Source organism: Vulpes lagopus, chromosome 6 (assembly GCF_018345385.1).
Source record: "Vulpes lagopus strain Blue_001 chromosome 6, ASM1834538v1, whole genome shotgun sequence".
In the NCBI taxonomy this organism is placed as follows: domain Eukaryota; kingdom Metazoa; phylum Chordata; class Mammalia; order Carnivora; family Canidae; genus Vulpes; species Vulpes lagopus.
Genome location: NC_054829.1, coordinates 130,695,207 through 130,717,706, shown reverse-complemented (window position 1 = coordinate 130,717,706; position 22,500 = coordinate 130,695,207). Strand labels below are relative to the sequence as shown.

Below are 22,500 nucleotides of genomic sequence, written 5' to 3'. Positions count from 1 at the left end.
CATTACATCTAAGGAATTCTGCTTGCATTTATTTATTTACTTATTTGTGAGAGAGAGAGAGAGAGAGAGAGAGAGAGAGAGAGGGGCAGAGACACAGGAGGAGGGAGAAGCAGGCTCCATGCCGGGGGTCCGACACAGGACTCAATCCAGTGACTCAAGGATCGCGCCCTGGGGCAAAGGCAGGCACTAAACCGCTGAGCCACCCAGGGAACCCCTGCATTTATTTGTGGCCCGAGATGGTCCCGATGCCTTATCACTCCTCAGCAGATACTACATTTCTGTGGTGATGAACACATTAGGTTAAAAATGTCATTTAAAAAAAGCCTTTTCACATGTCACTCTGTGAGCATATATAATAAATGCATATGAATATTTATATACTTATATGTATAACTTGAGTTAACTAATGAAGCTGTTCTAGCAGCGGTTCTCCAAGGGTGCCCTATAGACCCTTGGGGATGTTTGAGATCCCTTTTTTTAAGACCCTTTTAGAGGTATGCGTGGCCCTTACTTTCATAATAATACTAATATACCATTTTTCTGTTTATCCACAAACATGTTAAAACTGCTTTTGCCTTAACATGAATCAAGCATTGGCATCAGACCATCAATAGCCATAGTATTCTTCACCACCAGACACTCTCAGTTTTTAAAAAAAGTCAGTTTTACTTAAAAACATCCTTAATGAGGCAGTAGTATTTTTGTTAAATCTGGAACCTTGATAACATGTCTTTTTAAGGTTATTTATTTATTCATTCATTCATGAGAGACAGGGATAGCAGGCTCCCTGCAGGGAGCTCGGTGGGACCCCACGCCAGGACCCCAGGATCACACCCTGAGCAGAGGGGCAGGCGCTCAACCACTGAGCCACCCAGGCATCCAGATAACATGTGTCTTTTTATATGTGACAATGGAAAATACATATAAAGCACTTTTGCTGCATACCAAAATTCAATGTTACAGAAAAGTACTTGAGTTGCAAAATGAATAGCCCCCTTTTTCACAGAGCACCATTTTCACCTGAAGGTAAACCTGACCAAGTATAGTTAATCAGATAAGGACATCAGGCATTTTCACTAAAATGTGTGAGGGATGCCTGGGTGGCTCGGCGGTTGAGCGTCTGCCTTTGGCCCAGGGCGTGATCCCAGGATCGAGTCCCACATAGGGCTCCTTGTGGGGAGCCTGCTTCTCCCTCTGCCTGTGTCTCTGCCTCTGTGTGTGTGTCATGAATAAATAAATCTTTAAAAAAAAAATGTGTAAGTGAGCCTGTCACTTTAAGGAAAATAAAAGATAGTTATTTGCATCAATGATAAAAATTTTCAAGTGAGGGGTGCCTGGGTGGCTCAGTCGATTAAGAGGCTGCCTTTGGCTCAGATTGTGATCCCAGGGTCCTGGGATCAAGCCCCATACCGGGAAGCCTGTTTCTCCCTCTCCCTGCGGTTCCCTCTGCTTATGCGTGCTGTCAAATAAATAAATAGAATCTTAAAAAAAAATTTTTTTTTCAAGTGAAAACTTTGGAAAACTTTTACCTGACATCAGGGGCATGACAGGTTCAAAATACTTAAAGACTTCTGAGAAGATGGGTAGTATATTAACTAATGCTATTTTCTGATACTGTATAATATTTGAAAGATCTGCATAACCCAGGTAACCAACATTTTCCAAATGACAGATAACAAAATCACTCATGGATTAAAAAATTCAAAGCAACACATCATTGATTTTAATGTAACAATACAAAAAGTTCATTGATAACGGCACCATGTAGCAAATGACTACTAACATAGAAACTACCACAAAGAGTAACCAAAATTATCTAAAAATGCTGTTAAAAGTAATTTTTTTCCAACTACATACCTGTGAGACTGGCTTTTCTTCATTGACTTTTTTATTTATTTATTTATTTATTTATTTATTCATTCAGAGAGAGAGAGAGAGAGAGAGAGAGAGAGAGAGAGACAGGCAGAGACCCAGGCAGAGGGAGAAGCAGGCTCCATGCAGGGAGCCCGACGTGAGACTCGATCCCGGGACCCCAGGATCACGCCCTGGGCTGAAGGCGGCACTAAACCACTGCGCCACCGGAGCTGCCCTTCTTCACTGACTTTAACCAAAACAACTTATCACAACATATTGAATGTAGAAGCAGATATGACTTCTGTCTCCTATTAAGCCAGACTTCAAGAGATTTTCAAAAATGTAAAACAGTGCCACTCTAATTTTTTTGCTTTGAAAAATATAGCTACTTTTCCATAAAAATGTTATTTACGGGGGCAGCCCAGGTGGCTCAGTGGTTTAGCAATTGCCTTCAGCCCAGGGTGTGATCCTGGAGACTCGGGATGGAGTCCCACGTCGGGCTCCCTGCATGGAGCCTGCTTCTCCCTCTGCCTGTGTCTCTGCCTCTTTCTGTGTCTCTCATGAATAAATAAATAAAAACTTTCAAAAAAAAGTTATTTATGTTAATACTGATTTTATTAAATGACTTGATAAATATTTTTACATTTCTCATGTTCTATTTATCGATATGTATACCAAATACAACCCACATAAACAAAAAAGTTCTTTAGGCCCTCAAAATTTAAGACTAAAAAAAGGATTCAGTAAGTAAAAAGTGAGAATTTCTATTCTAGATCAACCACCTTAAAGTGCAGACATCCTGTTTTGGGGGACAAGGCAATCTCCTGGGAAGAAAATGAAAACTTTTTTTTTATCTTAAAAAAAAAAAAAAAAAGCAATAGATTGAAAGCAGACATGTCACTTAAATCAGGTGAACACAAAGCACATATCTAAATTTGTTTTAGGGACGCCTGGTGGCTCAGTCCACTAAGCATCTGCCTCCACTCAGGCCAGGATCCCAGAGTCCTGGGATTGAGCCCCACTGCTCATGAGGGAGCGAGCCCGTGCGTGTGCTCTTTCCACCCACATAAGGACTGCAGTGTAGTAATAAGGCTATGTCATCTTGAAAACAAAAGCAAGCTATAGATTATGGGGCACTTCTCTCTTCCCCCCATCCTAAAAATGCCAGCAGCAGCTAATAAGGATTACTGAATCCTTAACATGCACCATTTACAAATTCTTCTGCCTGCTTTGATTGCATTTTCAATTAAATCTCATTACAAATCCTAAGAGGTAGCTGCTCTTATTATGCCCTTTTTACAATAAGGAAGTAACTTAGTAACAGTTCTCATTGTTTCTTACCTGTTTTTAAAAAGATAATGTTTATTTTTCTTTTAGAGTATGAACCAATTTAAAAAAATTCTTTCCATTCGTAAACAATGTCCAACTCCCAGATTTCAAGCCATTGTACTTAGCTTTATGCCATAATAGGGGTTGCTATATGGAGCTCTGTGAAAACTGTCCAAGGTTCAGAACAGCTCAACATCCAAAGCCAATTTCCCCAGATGAGATAGCACAAATAATTCATCCCTATGATAATTAAGATGTTGAAAAGTACAAAATCTTGCCAAAACCTCTGTTAAACTTTATTTGGCACTCATACTGCCTTCTAGGTGGGTTTTACATGTATTTGTGGAGATGGGTATTTTTTATTTGACCCTATACTGCCTCGCTATCTTATTTTATAGAACAGATAAATCTTCCCTCTTTCATAATAGCCTTTAAAGATTTGCCAGAGAATTGAGATTTAGATTCCTGAAGTACAGTGGCAGTATGTAAACAACGCCCGTGTACTCATCTCTTTCCTAGAAAACAAAGCAAAAGTGCGCTAATCAGTAAAATACAGAACACACGTTTACTCTTTATGTCACCAACTAACTATACGTGCTTCTGAAGCAATAGGCAGAGCGCAACACAAGCTCCCGGGTGTCAACCATCAGAGGGAAATGAACGGGGTTCAATGAAACACTTTCACACCAATAATCAAGACGCTGGATGAGAACCTAACAGTTGAGACCCCCCAACTGACCAGGCTTTCCGTTCCAGGCATCCTAACAGCACCGAGAAATCACACCAGAAAGATCTCTCTCCACGCAGCGTGTCTCGAGTTACCCAGCAGTTGCATATCCTGGCCTTCGCACGAACAATTCAGTCTGTGAATAATTTCTCTCACAATTAGAGTTTTGTCTCCTGAATCTGTGACTTGGTCCAAAAAAACAGATCCAACACCCAAACCAAACAAACCCCAAGGTAATCTGCATACACACCTGGGAAGCTGCTGGAGCTGACCAACCTCGGCCCAAGAAAACCTCACACGACAGAGCACACGGAACTGTAAAGGACCGACGTCAGGAAGGCTGGGGGAACGGCAAACTTCTGCTGCCATCTGCTGGCCACTGTTGAACCATTCCAGAAAATCCAGCTGGCTCAGCAGCAGACTCCCAGGAGGCTTCCCGGATAAACGTGGCCTTCAGGACCACTGAGTGCTAACACCCCTAAGATGAGCAACATGACCAGCCTGGATGCTTATCTAATACTTATTGAAGAAATCAATAAAGATTTATGGCCTCCCGGCCTGCGCAGCTTTATCAATCAAGCCCTCTTTTTATTTTTAAGATTTATTTATTTATTTATTTACTTACTTACTTACTTGTGATAAAGAGAGAGAGATAGAGAGAGAGAGAGAGAGGCAGAGACACAGGAGGAGGGAGAAGCAGGCTCCATGCCAGAAGCCTGACACAGGACTCGATCCTGGGACTCCAAGATCGTGCCCTGGGCCAAAGGCAGGCGCTAAACCGCTGCGCCACCCAGGGATCCCCCAAGCCCTCTTTCTTACACCTGGTCAGCTTCGCTTATTTAGTTGTCCTTGGTCTTTGTACAATCCTGGTCCTTTACCTATTAGACTCTAAGTTCCAAGAGGGAAGGGGCTGTGTCTACCTCGTTTACCTCAAATACCTGGCCCATAAAAGGAAAGATGCTGAAACTAGTACCACCACTATGTGCTAACTATCCTGGACTTAAAATTTTAAAAATAAAGAAAAAAGAAAAGATGCCAAGAGACAGCAAAGTGCCACGGAGTCCTGTCAACACTGCCGGAGGAGCTGCCTCACGCTGATGGAGGACCGTGGTCCACGGAGTACTTTGACCTGATACCTGTTACGGTCTTAAGAACTCCTGGGGCTCTTTCAGGGATGAGGTCACTAAGGCTCACCAGTTTAAGTCACTTGTGTCAAGACCCTGTGGAAGAGAGCTCTCTTTCTAGAATTTCGTGAGATCGTGGCTGGGGCCCTCTCCGTGTTAGTAGGTAGGCCCCTGGTACAGGCACAGGGTCACCTTCAGACTTTGTGTAGGAGTGTGGACGTGAAGCACATTAACTCCTGGATCCTGTGGATTAAGGGCCAATTTAGGAAGATAATATTTTCCGGTGGGAGTTAAACCCTGTAGGCGGTGTCCAGTCTTCGAATCTACGAGCACCGCTGACTGAACGTGACGGGCGCACAGAACACTCAGCAGGCAAGTCCCAGAGTACAGGAAAGTCCCGTGACCCGAGCTCCAACTCTTCTCAGGTAAGATCAGGCACAGGGAGGCCCGGCTGCCTCAGCGGGTGAGCGAGCGCCCGCCTTCGGCCCAGGCCGTGACCCTGGGGTCCCGGGATCGAGTCCTGCGGCGGGCTCCCTGCAGGGAGCCTGCTTCTCCCTCTGCCTGGGCCTCTGCCCGCCCCCAACCCGTGTCTATCATTAATAAATAATCTTAAGGGATCCCTGGGTGGCGCAGCGGTTTGGCGCCTGCCTTTGGCCCAGGGCGCGATCCTGGAGACCCGGGATCGAATCCCACGTCGGGCTCCCGGTGCATGGAGCCTGCTTCTCCCTCCGCCTGTGTCTCTGCCTCTCTCTCTCTGTGACTATCATAAATAAATAAATAAATAAAAATAAAAATAAAAATAAATAAATAAATAAATAATCTTAAAAAACCCAAAACAAAACAGATGAGGCTACAGTTCAGCAGACGCGAACACGGCCCTAGACCGGCACGCAGGTCCGGCTGCCTGGGTTCAGCTCCCAGCTCCTCCTCCTCCGAACGGGGTCCGGACGAGTTATTCGCCTCTTTAGTCCTGTTTCTTCATGTGGGGGTCACGCTCACTTCACTGGGGGCCGTGAGGCCGCAGTTCCCCTGGACGCACCCGGGAACCCTCAGGTCAGTGAAGGGCCGCTCCCCCGTCCCATTCCGCGAGCGCACTTCCGGGGTCGGGTCGGGGTCAGGATGGGGGGGGGGGGGGGCACAGGCCTACGCTCCCGCGCCCTCCGTCCTCGTCCTCGTCCTCCCTCCGCCCGTCCAGCGGGGGCCTCCCATTCGCGGTCTGACAGAAACGCAGGGACGCGAGGGGTCGCGAGGGGTCGGCACGCAGCGTTTCCGTTTCCGTTTCCGGATGGCACAAGAGCTGGGGCCCGGCCCTGGAGGGCGCCTGAGGGGGCGTGGCCTTGCCGGGGATGCTGGGAGGGGCGGCCGGGACCCTCATCCGGGACCCTCATCGACCGGGTCTGCAAACACGAGGACCGCGAGCCACCGTGGTGGCCGATGCAGCCCCGCCGGAGGGGGCCCACCGCCTCCACAAGCCCGGCTCTGCCGGCGGCATCCCCTGAGGTGAGACGTGAAAAGGCAGAAACTGACTGAATCTGGCTCAGAAGCGAAGCCGGCGTTACCACAGGGCGCCCCGGGCAGCGGCCGTTGGCACAGCTGGGAATGCACAGGCAGCGCGGGCGCGGGTGCGGGATGGAGCCCGCCGGCCACAGCCCCTCCTGGCTGCTGCGGATCGTGCACACTTTTAATGTTTGGGAAAAAAAATCACCATGATACTATTTCATGGCAAAGGAAAACTACAGGAAACTGGAATTTCGGCGTCTGAAAGCGGACGTGTGGTCCATGGCCGCTTCCACACTCGCTGGGACGCAGATGAATGGGCCCCAAAGCCTAAAATATTTCCCACCTTGCAGCACAAGTTTGCAGATCCCTGTTCTAGATAATATTGCACTGAAATCAATCGCCAGTTTGTATATTTCACAAAACCAATGAAAAATTTTCAGTCACTTGAAATAGGGGAAGACAATCTTCACGTATGAATTTCCACGGCCTGAGGGCCTGGGTGGCCCAGCTGGTGAAGCGTCGGCCTTCAGCACAGATCGGGATCCAGGGGTCCTGGGATCAGTCCTGCATCCCCCTCCCCCTGCTCATGCTCACTCTCTTACAAAAATAATCAAAATCTTTAAGTTAAAAAAAAAATTCCATGGCCTCCCTTGAATAATTAAAGCACATGTACAGAAAAGAATTATCTTCCACAATCTGAAGTAAAACTGTAAACAGCTTTAAAAATCTCTATTCCTACCACTCATTTTTAAAATGGGAATTGAAACAAATAATTAAAAAAATAAAACAAAATGGGAATTGATAGGTTTCACTCAATAGGTCACTCGGCATGAAGTAGTACATTCACTTTTCCTTCCTAAGAGCTTTCAGGAATAAACTATGTGTGTCAAAATTTTTAAAAAGAATGAAATAGACAAGAAAGGATGCCACCAATGCGCCCAAAGTTCCAGGAGGCAGAAAGGGCAGGCTGGCGTTAGCAGAGAAGCCAGAGTGGAGGAAAACCAGCACAAGTTACCAAAGTACATGAAACATGGTTCTTCCCAAGGGACCTCTGAAGAAACTCCAAGCTGAGTCAACAGAGACAAAGGGCAGGGGGACAGGGGGGCAAGTGTTAGGGTAAGTCCATTTAACAGGGGCTTTTGAAGCAGCTGTGCTGGTTACCCTACTTTCCCCTCTCCTAGATAGAAGCTGCCAAAGGTGGCTTCTACCTGGGGCAGAACCAGAGAACGCGTCCCAAAAAAGTGGGAGGTAGGTATGTCTTGGAAGGGCTATCAAGGGTGAGAGACCTAAAGGCAAGGCGGACTAGAGGCTCAGGCACAGGAGCAGGAGACTCTTGATCTCGGGGTCATGAGTTTGAGCCCTCTGCTGGGTGCAGAGATCACTAAAAAAAATACATAAAAGATCAAGGTCTAAGTCAGATCACAAGAAAATTTTAGAAGTGCAGTAAGGAGTTTACGCAGATTAGCACACACAGAAATAACCTTCCTAGCTTTGGCAAAGGTGGAGGCCTCCAGCCCGCTCCCTCTTCAGGGAGCCTAACCTGTCCACCCACCGCGTGACTTTCCCATTCACAGGACACGGAAACTGCTCTCCCCTGTAGGAGACACCCGTGGGAGGAACAGGCATATAGAGCTACAGATATTTAAAGCTACAGGAGAGTACTGTGGACACAAAACAAGAATGGGATTCTAGAACTAGAGAATGTCTAGAAATTTTAAATGACTGCAATAGAAATATTCAGGAAACCTCACAAAATGGAGAAGAGATAAAGACATTAAAAAATGAGAGAAGACACAGGACAGATCCACATGGCTACCGATCTGTCTAACAGGAGTTTAAGAACATGAAAATAAGATGACAGGGCTGATAAAATGATCCAAAAACTAACAGAGTTTTTCCTTTGCTAAAGAAAGGTATGCTTTCAGATTAAATGGGCTCCCTCAATGCTGAGACATTTTTCCTGATGGAATTTTGGAACATAAAGGATTAAGAAAAATCCTGTAAGCTTCTAGAAATACTCAATAGACATTTAAAGTTTTGAAGGAAAGATTTTTATTAATGGGCATCTGTTACTCGTAATTTTCTAAACTGAATTTTAAAAATCATCATGACTTTTTTCCAAATAAAATTCAGAACAATGAACCACCTAAAAGAGAAACTAATTCCAGAATACCTCTCAGCAAACCTATCTGACCTATATACGATTTCAAAGACAAAGTTCTTTCAGCAGTCCCTCCATAATCCGCAATAACAAAACATAAAAAATATAAAACTATTATATTAAAGGTATCTTTAGAATCTGCAAACTAGGGGTGCCTAGATGGCTCAGTCAGTTAAGCGTCTGCCTTCGGCTCAGGTCATGATGCCTGGATCACCCCACATCCGGCTCCTGGCTCAGTGAAGAGTCTGCTTCTCCCTCTCCCTGCTTGTGCACTTTGGCTAACTGTTCCTCTTTCAAATAAATACAATCTTTAAAAAGAAAAAAGAATCTGCACATTAATTTACTTTGTACCCTGCCACAAGTGTATCTGCAGGTTGGCAACGCACCTACTCAAGGACTAGAAGCTCAAAGAGCTGGGGGAAAGGAAGACAGTGGGAGGAGGCACAACAGGGACTCCCTGAACATCTTACTGCAACTGTTCTCTGCTGTAATTTTGTCTGCATTGTAACTTTACTTTCCTAGACTTCTCATACTACCTCTTTTCTGAAGATGGAATAAAACTGGCTTTAAAATTTTCCTTTCTGGGTACTTGAGTGGCTCAGTCGGTTAAGCACCTGACTCCTGTTTTTGGCTCAGGTCATGATCTCAGGGTTCTTCTTTAAACAACAACAACAAAAAAATTCTTATTTATTCTTGAGAGACATAGGCAGAGACCCAGGTAGAGGGAGAAGTAGGCCCCCTGCAGAAAGAGCCTGATGCAGGGACACAGGGACTGGGCACACAACTCTGGGATCACGCCCTGAGCCAAGGGCAGAGCTCAATTACTGAGTCACTCAGGCGTCCCTGATGAGGGTTCTGAGATTGAGCCCTGGGCTCTGAGCTGGGTGTGGAGCCTACTTGAGATTCTCTCTCTGTACCCCCTCTTCCCGAGGTCACTTGTGCTCCCTCTCTCTCTCAAAGTATATACACATACATGTATGTATAACACATATATGTGTGTTTGTATGACACATATATTTGTATAGGATACGCATATATATAATCCTCCTTCCTCCATAATCCCTCATAATCCAATAGCACGATCTAACTTTTGGAGGCATGAGAATCAATGTATCAGTAAGAAACTTCTGGCAGGCTTTTGTGCATTTAGTAAAACAGATGTCCTCACTGGCTGGGTGTCCACCTGTGTTGTAACTGGCTGTCCTCCAGGCTATACACCAGAATCACCAGATGCTCAGGCCCCACGTGAGAAGATCAGAATAGGCCCACGCATTTTTTGATGCTGGAAGGAGAAAAAAGTTATTTTTTGGGGGGGGGGGGGCATTCAAATATGACAATAATAATTTTCTTTATCCCTCTTTTTCCAAAGCAGGCCTGCCCAGATCCCTGACACAGAATTCACGGTACCTGGTATATTAAGTGTTCCTTTGACACCATGCAGAGACAAGAGAACAGCTAAAATTATCCACTTGAGGTCCTACTCCCTGTGGGAAGGCTGGCTTTTGCCTATTTTTTTTTTTTCTCTTAAAGATTTACTTATTAGAGATAGAGCGAACATGCAAATAAGAGGTAGGGAGGGGTGGAGACAAGGCGTCTGAGTCTGGGGTTGATCTCACAACCCTAAAATTATGACTCCAGCTGAAGTCAAGACTCAGATGCTTAACAGAATGAGCCACCCAGGTGGCTATCCACTTGGCCTAACAATAAACCCAAAATGTTTTACCTGTTTTTCCACGAAAGTACAAAGAAGTATGAAGCCAAATATCGGTGCACATCTTTGAATTTCCCAGTATTTATTCAAGCATATAAATCCTGAGAATTTAAGCAAATAAAGATGCTTCCTCCCTTCCGCCGCCTAGTTCCACGAAATCAGAAAATAACTGCTTCACGTCTCCATTAGCAGACATCATCGGAACTTACACGGTATATTTACCCACCTACCCACGCCCGAGGTTGTACAAGTCAGTCTCAAGTTTTTCCTTACTGAGCTTTCACAAATACACCGATTCCTTCCTTTTCGTAAAGCCTGCTTTGTTCAACTATTCGTTCTTGCTCAGAGGCCTTCTAAACTGCCTTGGGGCCCAAGCTCAAAGATTTTAACACTATCAGAATCCTCTCCCAGGTTTCTCAAACTTTCCAGAAATAAATATCTTTAGAAAGGAGTGGAGCTTATAAAATACTCCCCAAGTGTTCCAGAAACACCCGGGGCACTTGTTAAATATACAGCTTAAACAGGCTTCTCCCGGAAGTAACGGATTCAAGTGCATAGGTGAAAGACAAGAAATCTGTATTTTAACAAGTGTCCCAGATTCTGGAAGTACATCTTTTTCTGATGGTATCACTGCTCCTGTGCCTGCCAGCTTCTCAAGCGGTCTTCCCTCCCTGTCATCCACCGTGCTCCCTTCCACGGATACACCTTCCTTTTACCTATTCATAGTAGTTTTTTCCTCCAACAAATCCAGCCACACGGATTTTTCATTCTTCTCAATTTCTGACACATATAAGTCCTGTGATACAATATTTGACTTTTAAGTGTACTATATTCAGTATAACTTGTGGATTGAAAGGTATCTATCTTGTTTATTTTCTCTAGGTAAAGTCCAGTGTTGAGACAGCAAGCAACATTAAACGATTTGCAAATGTTCATAAAGTGTGTTGCATGTGCTTCTGAAGCCATGTTTATTAACTCAAACGCCCCCAATGGTTTCCTAAACTCTTTAGCATTGATATGCTACAAGAAAATGATACCTTAGTTCTCCCACAAGGAAAGCAATTTTTTCTGTAGAAACTTGATAATTACAAGCTTCCCATTTCTCCTCTCTCATCAGCAGCTTACTCGGAGTTAAGGGACACACTAAATACAGCGGCCTCCTGAAATGAGCTGGTATTTGCTTTTAAACTTGTACCAAGAAAAATGCAACGTGTTCCAGTGTGATGAACAGTAATTCAGCCAACTCTTAATTATCTGAGGAGGACTCTGGAAGACAGCACTTATAAAGCCACAGAGGACTCTGGACTGCTTTTCACCTAGTACAGTAACTGTGGCAATCGCTGCTTCTTTGTGGGGGTGCTGTCCTTGCGTGAGAAAAGACAGCAAAACACGGAGACTGTCTCCCAGTTCCCCTTCAAATTCTAGTATCCGAGGACTGGATGGCTGTACTTATCTTCCTCGTGATCTCTGATTGCCAAGGGGCAGAAGTTAGGAAGGAAATGATTATCAAGTGGAGTCCAGAGTTGGGACTCATTACGTCCCCCAGGCCCTCAACCACGTACTCTCTCGAGGGAGAGTACCTATCAGGTACCTGTAGACTTCTCTTGCCAGACTGCCAAACGCCTAAACTTTGGGCATAGAAGAATGATCTGGAGCTTCATTATTATTGTTAGTTTTTTAAGTAATGTGGACTCTGGGGCCCAGCAATAACAACTCATTAGGTCATAGGTCTAGAGTAGGATCCATTAGTCTATATTTTTATAAGCACCTAATGCTGGTTCTAAGCCTCTTTGGAAAACATTATACGGAGGCTCTTCTCTCACATCCATGCTGCATGTGTTTCCCTTTTTGCTCCTGCCTTTTCCTAAGTAAAATGTTTTAATTTTTTTTCAAACCTAACCATATTTCTAGGCCCAGCTCAAGTTATCAGTTCTTGAAGCCTTAAAAAAAAAAAAAAAAATATCACCTTTGCTGTAAGGGACTTCCCAACCTCCAGTACCCTTGTGCCAACTGTAAAAGAGTAAAAGGTGTTCCCTTAAGGTAGACACTTCATGTGCAAGCGCTTCTGTCTCTAGGGAGTAAACTCTGTAAAGGCAGACTAAGGTTCACACGGTTTTACCACCTATGATAATAAGCACGTACAGGGTATGAGGCATCCTGCAGACTTCTGGAATGAGTGAGTGATCAACCAATGAGCGAATGAATGTTGTTTCTTCTAACAAGTGGCTGAAGCTAAAAATGCATGAAAAAGGAAAACTGCCTAGACTCTGTAGTAACTAAGAACCATAAAAGTCTCTCAATTTCTTTGTCAAACTAGGGTTTCAGAGACTTTTTAAAAGTTCATTAAACACCTCTCTGTGGGGATCCCTGGGTGGCTCAGCATTTGGCGCCTGCCTTCAGTCCAGGGCGTGACCCTGGGGTCCTGGGATTGAATCCCGCGTCGGGCTCCCTGTATGGAACCTGCTTCTCCCTCTGCCTGTGTCTCTCATGGATAAATAAAATCTTAAAAAACAAACAAACAAAACACAAAAAACAAAAAACCCTCTCTGTGTCAGAAGCCAAACATTCCAAATGCTCTTTTTCCCCTCGGCTAATAGCACAGTTATCCGGCTAATAGCACAGTTATCCAGTTATCCGGCTAATAGCACAGTTATCCAGTTATCCGTATCTGCGTTACACAAGATACCGGTAATTGCAGATGTACCTAGGAACCTGGCCTGAGGGACTCAGATACGAGCTGGTGCAGGAGACACCAACTCGTTTTCTCTTTCATTTCTCCCACCTCAAACCTAACAACGTTCCATCTAAAAATTTCCAGCAAGAACGAACGCTAAGAGTCATTAGGTGGCACCCATTCTAACAGCTATTTCACAACCTGCCGAATTCCTATTTGGGGCGGGGGAGGGGGGACCCAAAATCCTGGGAATAGGATCAGGGTGATTTCATGTAATGAATGTGTTTACTGCACTATTAAAAACAACCAAAAGCATAAAACCTGAATAATACGGAGTGTAAAGTCTACAGTAACCAGGTTAGCCACTCTAATTTTAAAAGTATGTCTCAGCCTAACCAGCCACCAATAATCCAAGAGCTTAAAGTCTTAGCTTCAATCGCTTTTAGATTTCAGATGATCACTTTCGTTAAAAAAAAAATTAAAGCCACGTTAGACATATTCTACCTCTCTGTTTGCCCTCATTAATCCAAGACTTTTGAGTGAAATGTACTTATAATGTAGGATGGTTGGACCAATGTCCTGGACGGTAATAACCTAACTTAAGCACAGCTAAAATACGCTTTTTAGTGCGGGGAATTGCCAGTTTTGAAAGAGAATCTTCATTTCTCATATTAAAAAGTATCCTTAGAGGGCGATCCCTGGGTGGCTCAGTGGTTGAGCATCTGCCTTGGGGCCAGGGTGTGACCCGGAGACCCTGATGAGACCCACATGGGACTCCCTGCAAGGAGCCTGCTTCTCCCTCTGTCTCTCTGCCTCTCTGTGTGTCTTTCATGAATAAACAAAAATCTTAAAAAAAAAAAAAAAAGTATCATTAGGGACACCTGGGTGGCTCAGTGGTTGAGCACTGCCTTGGGCTCAGGGTGTGATCCTGGGGTCTTGAGGTCAAATCCCGCATTGGGCTCCCCGCAGGGAGCCGGCTTTTCCCTCGGCCTATGTCTGAGTCATGAATGAATCAATGAATAAATAAAATAAAAAATAAAATAAAATGTATCATTAATTTGTATGTAATCTTTGGCCACAGTACTGTATCCTCGGGTGGAAGAGGAGGCAGCAAAAAAGGGCAAGTCCAGGGGATGTGATGTCGGAAATTGGCTCCCGACAAACAGAAGGCATCACCTTTACAAGATCTCAACCCAGGCACACAGGACACAGATGGACTAGGTGGGAGAGCGCAAGGCTCCGGGAAAAATCCAAATAAATGTAAAAGGAGTCAATGTGCGTTACCATATGGCGAACACGATTAAAAAAAAAAAAATCCGTACCATCTAAATCATCTAAATCATGCAATTCCGTGACCAAACGAGTATCACCTTAGATGACTTTTGTACGCAAAATTCCCATGATTAGCACAATAAGCAGGAAAACAGTCAGACGCTAATCCGCGGCCAAGTCGGGAAAGCGATGCGCCCTGGGCACCGCGTCCGGGGCCCCAAGGCGACCCGGATGACGCGCGAGGAGGGGAACGCGGGGAGGGGAACGCGGGGAGGGCAGGGGCGCGGGGGGGCGGGAGGGGGGGCGGGGAGGGGAACGCGGGGAGGGGGCGCGGGGGGGGGCGCGGGGGGGCAGGGGGGCGGGGGAGGGGACCGGGGAGGGCAAGGGAACGCGGGGGGGGGCGGGGGAGGGGGGCGGGGAGGGGGCGGGAGGAGGGAGCAGGGGGGGGCGGCGGGAGGCAGAACGGAGAGCAAGGGGAACGCAATGGGAAGCAGGGCAAGGGGCAAGGGGAAGCGGCGCCCGGGACGGGCGCGGGGAGGGACCGGGACGGCGAGGGGGGAAGGGGGAGGGGACGCGGGGGGAGGGGGCGCGGGGGGAGGGGCGCGGGGGGGGGAGGGGGCGCGGGGAGGGGAACGCGGGGGGGGGAGGGGAAGCGGGAGGGGGGAGGGGCGCGCGGGGAGGGGCGCGGGGAAGGGGGAGCGCGGGGAGGGAACGCGGGGAGGGCAAGGGGGGCGCGGGGAGGGGCGCGGGGAGGGGACGCGGGGGGAGGGGAGCGGGCGAGGCGCGGGGAGGGGGGCGGGGAGGGGAGGGGGGAGGGCGGGGGGGAGGGGAGGGGGAACACGGGCGAGGGCCAAGGGGACGCGGGGGGGGCGGGGGGAGGGGGCGCGGGGAGGGGAACGCGGGGAGGGCAAGGGGAACGCGGGGAGGGGCGCGGGGAGAGGGCGCAGGGAGGGGAACGCGGGGAGGGCAAGGGGGGCGCGGGGAGGGGGCTCCGCTTCCCGGGCCTGACCCCCCCGCCCCCCCGCCCCGCCCCGCGCCGCGCACTCACCGGTCCGGGGACACGACCTGGCGGGGGGCGCCGAGGCCGCCGGGAGCCGGGGGGCCGCGGGCGGAGGCGAGCGGCGGCGCAGGCCGGGGGCGGGCAGGCGGCGCAGGCCGGGCGCGTCTCGGTGCAGCAGGGCGGAGCAGAGCCGCCGCGGGCTCTGATACATGCCGGGCGCCGCCGCCGAGGCCCCGCGCGGGAGGGGAGGGGAGGGGAGCAGCGGGCCGGGCCGGGCCGCGCAGGGCCGGGGCCGGGGCCGGGGCGGGCGCGCCCCGCGGGCTCTGGGGGGTCGGACCGCGGCGCTCAGCTCCCGGCCGCCCGGCCCAGGCCTCGGCGCAGCGCGGGGCGGGCGGGCCCGACGGCGGCGGAGCGGCTCCCGCGCGGCGAGGGCTGAGCGCAACCGGCGAGCTCCGCGCGCTGACAAAGCGGGCGCGACCACGCGAGCCGGGAGGGGGGCGCCGAGGGGCCGGGCGGCGGCAAGACGCGGCTGCGGCTGCGGGACGCCGGGGGCGGTGCTCGGGGGGCGGGCGGGCCCCGGGCTCGGCGTGCGGCGGAGGCTGTGCGCGGCCCGGGCGGACGGGGGGCGGCGGGAGGGTTTTAAGGAGACGCGCCTCCCCTTCCGCTGGCGGCAGTGGGACCGCCCACAGGCCCGCGTCGGGAGCCGCGCGGCGGAGGCCCCGGGACACGTGTGCGTCCAGGTGGGGGCCGCGTCCGCGCGGGCGGCAGGGGCGGGGGCGGGGCGGGGAGGGCGTGAGGGTGCGGGCGGGGGAGGGCGTGCGGGTGCGGGTGCGGGTGGAGGAGGGGCCGGGGAGGAGGGGCCGGGGAGGGCGTGCGGGTGCAGGTGCGGGTGCGGGTGCGGCGGAGGGGCCGGGGAGGGCGTGCGGCTGCGGGCGGAGGGGCCGCGGGGTCCCGGTCCCCGAAAGCCGCCGGTGAGGCCCGGTGGGTGCGGCCCCGTGGGTGCGGCCCCGTGGGTGCGGCCCCGTGGGTGCGGCGGCCGAGCCTCGTGGGCCGGCGCTTCCCTCCTGGGCCGCGTCTTACTCACGCAAAGGGGCACAAGGTGGCAAGAAAGATCAGGCCGCAAGGCTCTGGGGGAAACCAGCGCTGGAAGATCCCGGAGCTTCGCAGTAGAGGTCACAACAGGCTTGGGGTAAAGAAAGGAGAATCTGAAAGTGAGAACATGTTCAAGAGAGAGGGGAAAACCAGGCTCGAGGATTCCGGGGGGGGTTTCCTGGAAGCGGGGCCTTGACCGGGCGTAGGTTTCAGCACAGGGAGGGCGGGCGGGAGCGGGGGTGCGGGGGGAGGAGAGGAGCAGAGGGCCCGGGGCCGAGTCGGGGAAACCGGACTCTTAGTTCTGTAGGATGGAAGCGGAGGAGCCGGAGTGTGGATGGCTCAGGTGATACCAGGCGTAATTGGGTAGGAAACGTGGCTTGTTAATGTTTTGTGAGCTATGCAGAGATATGAGGGTCTTGTTTTATTTATTTTTACTTTTTTAAAGATTTTATTTACTCATGACAGACACAGAGAGAGGAAAAAAAAAAAAAAAAAAAAAGACACAGAGAGAGGCAGAGACCCAGGCAGAGGGAGAAGCAGGCTCCATGCAGGGAGCCCGACGTGGGACTCGATCCCGGGACCCCGGGGTCACGCCCTGGGCCGAAGGCAGATGCTCAACAGCTGAGCCACCCGGGCTGCCCAAGGGTCATGTTTTTATTTATTTATTTATTTATTTATTTATTTATTTATTTATTTATTTATTTATTTATTTATTTATTTATTTATTTATTTTATGATAGTCACACACAGAGAGAGAGAGAGGCAGAGACACAGGCAGAGGGAGAAGCAGGCTCCGTGCACCGGGAGCCCGACGTGGGATTCGATCCCGGGTCTCCAGGATCGCGCCCTGGGCCAAAGGCAGGCGCCAAACCGCTGCACCACCCAGGGATCCCAGGGTCATGTTTTAAATGGAGGTCTTGTGTCTCTGCCACATGAAAAGGCAGGAGAAAATAGACCAGCTGAGATGAAAGATGTTTCTAGATCAGCATCTGTTATTGCAAAAGAATGGATGGAAGAAGCATCTCCCATTGGGCGGGAAATGGCTGACCAGGAGTGGAAGCGGATTGAGGGGGACGGTGACCCAAGACTGGATTCCTCTTTCAATGAGTTATGAGCCAGAAATGTTTTCTCGGTTTTCCCATGATTTCCCTGATCTCTCCTATCTTGTGGAATTGGAAGCCTTTCATTAGCAAGGATATTCAAAACATTTTTCAGACCCTGGTTATATGTCTAATACCCACAGGGTATGGATGAGTCACCTGGCACAAGTTGATCACAACTCTAGGACATAATCTCCTTAGCAAATCCTTAAGTTCTCTTGGTCTCCATTTCCTTATCTATAAAACATAGAAACATACTTCAGTCATTACATGAGATAAAAGGTGATAAGAAAATTAGCCCATAAAAAGTGGGCTAATATAACAATATAACAATATGTTGAACTAGAATCTAGGTAATGGGTATGTGGGTGTTCATTTACAATTCTTTATCTTTTCCCTATGTTTGGAAATACTCATAATTTTTTTTTTTTGGAAATACTCATAAGTGCGGAAAAGTGCTCTGAAAAGTTAAAAGTGCTGTTCAAATATAAACTCATTAAAAGGATTTCAAAGGACAATTCTACGCTGGGAGTGCATCAGTACTATTATTTTTATGATATACTAAACCTGTCTATTTTAAACAATCAGAAAAACATAAAACCTACTTAAAAAAATTCATCCAGTAAACATTTGTTGAGTGCACGGTATGCCCCAGGCTCTGTGTTAGGGCATGCAATAATGGACTGAACAGTCTGTTCACTGTTGAGTGGGTGAGACATTGTATAAACACGAATATAATTACCCGATAGTAAATACAGAATTATGATAGGAGCAAGATACCATGGAGACACAGGAAATAACCTAGTTGCCTGGAGAAGTCAGGGAGGCTTTTGGAACAAGGTGACTTCTAAGCAGAAAGGGATGACGGATGATATCCCCTGAGAAGAGCGAGGCAAAGAAAGGAGGGATGTTCCAGGAACAGCAAGTACCACGCTTTGATAAGGCTTGAGTGCAGGGTGCCCATACGGGAGTGGCAGAGATGAGGTGGAAGCAAGAACCAAAGTGTGAAGGGCTCTCAGAAGAGTTTGGACTTTATCCTGAAGGTTCTGAAGAACCTCTGAAAAAATAAGCAGATCGTTTGTACTATCCTGGTTGCTTTTTTTTTTTTTTTAAAGATCATGTCGTCAGCAGTGGGAAGGTGGACTGGAGACCAGGGAAGAGTAAGAAAATGCAGGTAAGGAAGAGCATGTGCTGGGTCGGAATCCCAGGAGGAGAGGCGGGGCAAGCATGCCTATTTTTAAAAAACAAAACACAACACACAGGTGATTCTGACGCACATCTCTCTTCCTCTCTCAGCCAATAAATTGGGGGAGTGATGGTGGAAAAGAGAAGGGTTTTAAGAACTATGATGGAAACAGAAACCACAGGGCTGAGTGGCAAGTTAAATCTAATGGTCGAGGGAGGAAAGGACAGAGTCTAGGTCTGACCTGGGTGAGGGTGGATAGCAGTACCAGATAAGGAAAAGAGGTGGAAATGCTGCTCTCCAGGGAGCACTGAAGGTCGTCAGCACATATAATTGTGATGTGCTCATGGAACTCCCAGGTGGAGTCACTTTGTAGACAAAAACTATGGACTTGGAGTTCATAGGGTCAGGGGCAAGCACTTTCTAGAGCTCCGGAGCTGAAGCCTTGGGTAGTGAGGTCATCCACAAAAAGTCTTTTGAGTGAGACAGGAAAAGCGTTAAGGAGGAGATCCCTGGAAACACGTACCTTTAAGGATTGCTAGAAGGGAGACTCGACACCTGGTCAGAGGAGAACAAGGAGGGGTCGGTGTCTAAAAGTAAGGGGGCAAAAAGCTTTGGGGCACCTGGGTGGCTCTGTTAAGTGTCTGCCTTCAGCTCCTGTCATGATCTCAGGCTACTGGGATCCAGTCCCTTCCTGCTCAGTGGGGAGCCTGTTTCTCCTCCCTCGGCCCCTCCCTCCAGCTTATAGGCTCTTGGTCTCTCTCTTTCAAATGAAATCTTAAAAAAAGTTTCTAGAAGGATATAGTAATGATGAACGCTCCCAAGAAATCAAGGTGGGGACTGAATCCTTTGACAGAAGGCGGGTCTTTAGCTACTGTGAATAGTTGTGGACAGGCATGGGAGTGGTGGAGGAAATCAGATTGCACGGATTAGTGGGGCTGGAAGGCTGGAGGTCCATGAAAAACAATGGGATAAAGCCCCAAGTGAGTTTTCTTTGTTTCTGAATATTGGAGCAACCTCAAAACAAGCTGAGGAGAAGGTGCCCACGAAACATAGGAGACGTAGTTTTTCTGCTGTTGAGACTTTCTGCTTAGCGCCATTGTTGGCCTGGGAATTCTGTGACTCTGTCTACTAGCTAATCTCTGTTTACTAACATCAGCTGAAGCAAAGCTACACAAAAAGCACGCGTGAAGGCTGGAGGGCAAGGGAAATCTCTCTTCCTCTTTTTTTTTCTTTTCCAGATAATCTCTATGCTCAACATGGGGCTCAAACAACCCCAAGATCAAGAGTCACATGCTCTATCTACTGAGCCAGCCAGGCATCCTCTCTCCTTTTTCTAATAAGATCATCAGTCCTTTTGGATTAGGGCACTATCCTTATGACCTTATTTAACCCTAATTACCTTCCTAAAGGCTTTATCTCCAAATAACAGTCATGTTGGGGGTTAGGGCTTCAGCATATGAATTTTGGGGTCCCCAGTCGGTAGCACTGTCAAAGATCGGAAATACATCAGTTGGTTAGTAATCAAACAAACTGAAACAAAGTAAACAACACTCAAGTTGTCACTTTAAGTTATTCTTTCATTTTTATTAACAGTTAATAAAGTGAGTTCATTAATTTATTTTTAACTGGCCTCCACATCCAATGTGGAGCCCAATGCAGAGCTCGAACTTATAACCCTGAGATCAAGACCTGAGCTGAGATCAAGAGAAAGACACTCAACCGACTGAGACACCCAGGTGCCCCAATAAACTGAATTTAATAACAGATATTATCTTGAGCATATTTAAAAATGCAGAAAAATCCCAATTGTTTTGACTAGATTTTTTATAGTTAATAAATTCATTTGAATATCTATGTTAGACTCCTTTGGAGTTTTATCATTCATTATACGCTTTTTTCTCAGAAGGTCACACTTTTTGTAAATTGTCTTTTCAGAGGCTGGATCATCAGGCATCCTGAGTCAGGAGAATGTGTCTCACATCTCCTGTAACTGCAAGCAGGTTTGATTGCTCTGGACCCCATAACTGCTGTGGGGCTGGGGTCTTGCTTCCCATAACATGCGTCCAGCTCGCAGCTGACGTGCCCTGAGCGCGCCAAGGTCAAAGGAATCAGGTTCCTGCAAAATGTAGGACTACTTTGAGGAGTAACTGAATTTGGCTCGGTAACTCCACACAGGCCTTATAAATTCTCTGAGAACAGCACTGCTGCCTGCCATCCCTTCCTCCTTTCCTCCCTGCCCACTTTCTCTGCATCTTGCTTCAGACCTGCTGTAGGATGACCGCTCTCTCAGCCTCCTCCAAGTCCTTCCTGTTCCCTTCACAGACCTTGCCCTAACAAATCTTTTGCATGTATTAAATGCCAGCTCCCAAATCTCAACAACAAGATGAAACTGAGTTTGTTGCTCACTGTTGCACAGGAGAGTTACCACCTCCAGAGAGCTTTGTTGTGTCCCAAAGGGGAAAGGGTGAGGCCTGTTTCTATGGAGATTTTGAAGTTTGATTTAAGGCAGGTCTACCAAGGAGGAGATCAGTCAGGTTCAATTTGTGATATGATAGTGATTTAGGATTGGTGGAAACGGGGAAGGATTAGCGAGGCTGGGAGAAGAGTGGTGGTAGGAAAAATGTCAACGGTTTCTATTAAAGAGTTGATTTTTCTTCTTTTTTAGGTTTATTTGAGAGAGAAATCGAGTGAGCACGTAGGGACACAGAGAGGGAGAAGCAGACTCCCAGCTGAGTGGGGAGCCCAATGCAGAGCTCCATCCCAGGACCCCAGGATCATGACCTGAGCCCAAGGCAGATGCTTAATCCACTAAGCCACCCAGGCACCCCCAGTTGATGATTTTTCAAACAAGTTCCTGAATGAACAATAAAGTCATTTGCCCGGACAAGAGGCTTCTGGAATAGTACAGTTATGCCAATGAAGACAATGGAACAGTAAGTCAGGTTACTGTAGACTGGGGGTTGGGGGGTGGTGGTGGCTGGTTTAGGTTTCACATTCATTCATTTTAGGTTAATTACTTGGCCTCTACTTCTTGGAGGACAGACTTACACAGCTACAAATATTAAAGCAAATTTCAAAAACCTTTCCTTGCTTTCTTTGTCTCAGTAATGGACAAACTCTTGTAGCAGTCCATGACCAGAAATTAGATTTTAATCTTTTATTCTTCATGGCCTCAAGGAATCATCAGATTTCCTCTTTATTCCTGAATTGTAATTGTACATCCAAAGCTATTTCATGGTCTTATTCTTGCGAGGTAAGGTCCAATTATGCCATATGAAATTATTATTCCCTGCTTCCAATTTATGGGCCAAATATTCTTTTTCATGATTAAAATTAAAACATGGCGATTAGCTCAATAAGAAGCTCTTCTTATTCTTTAAAAAATAAGTACATAAAGCAAAATATCTCTTTTTTCAAATCACCAACTTTTGTTATAATTCACGTATATCATAGAAAAAGGAATGTAGCAAACAGGGTAACGTGAAGAAATGTTACAGCAGCAGGTTCTTACATGCTGCTCTGTTTACATCTGGAACAGGTTCTCCCTCACATCAGGCACAGCAGTTGCACTTGCCTGATGCCTCCTTGGCAGATGCAGCCCTGGGCATGCTTGGCACACCCTATGGGGCAGCAGGGGCAGCAGCTCTGCTTACAGCATGTGCACGAGTGGGCACAGATGCAGGAGCCACGGGGGGAGTGGGAGCAGTTGGAGACCCTTTTGAGCCAAAGTGAGGATCGAGGTCCAGAGCAGGTAATGCTGAGAGACACTG

The 22,500-nt window shown here is 48.0% G+C and overlaps 2 protein-coding genes across 5 annotated transcripts in view; one reads left to right on the top strand and one right to left on the bottom strand.

The window, feature by feature from the left end:
- Window positions 1-15,666, bottom strand: part of NOCT (nocturnin) — a 28,950-nt gene extending 13,284 nt beyond the window's left edge. Inside the window, exon 1 of one of the 4 annotated variants that reach the window (XM_041758753.1) lies at window positions 15,401-15,666. In XM_041758753.1, the coding sequence (XP_041614687.1) occupies window positions 15,401-15,563 (163 nt within the window). In that variant the 5' untranslated portion in view covers window positions 15,564-15,666. Of the gene's footprint in view, window positions 1-4,160; window positions 4,508-15,400 lie in introns of those variants that run through there. The other 3 variants (XM_041758755.1, XM_041758754.1, XM_041758757.1) reach the window with 3 other exon arrangements.
- On the top strand, window positions 15,562-21,614 carry LOC121492748 (myosin heavy chain IB-like). Its single transcript, XM_041757901.1, has 4 exons — window positions 15,562-16,092; window positions 18,660-18,718; window positions 20,666-20,730; window positions 21,396-21,614. Exons 1-3 carry the CDS (start codon window positions 15,562-15,564, stop codon window positions 20,718-20,720), a joined length of 645 nt encoding a protein of 214 aa, XP_041613835.1. The 3' UTR covers window positions 20,721-20,730; window positions 21,396-21,614.
- The last annotated feature ends 886 nt before the right edge of the window (window positions 21,615-22,500 follow it).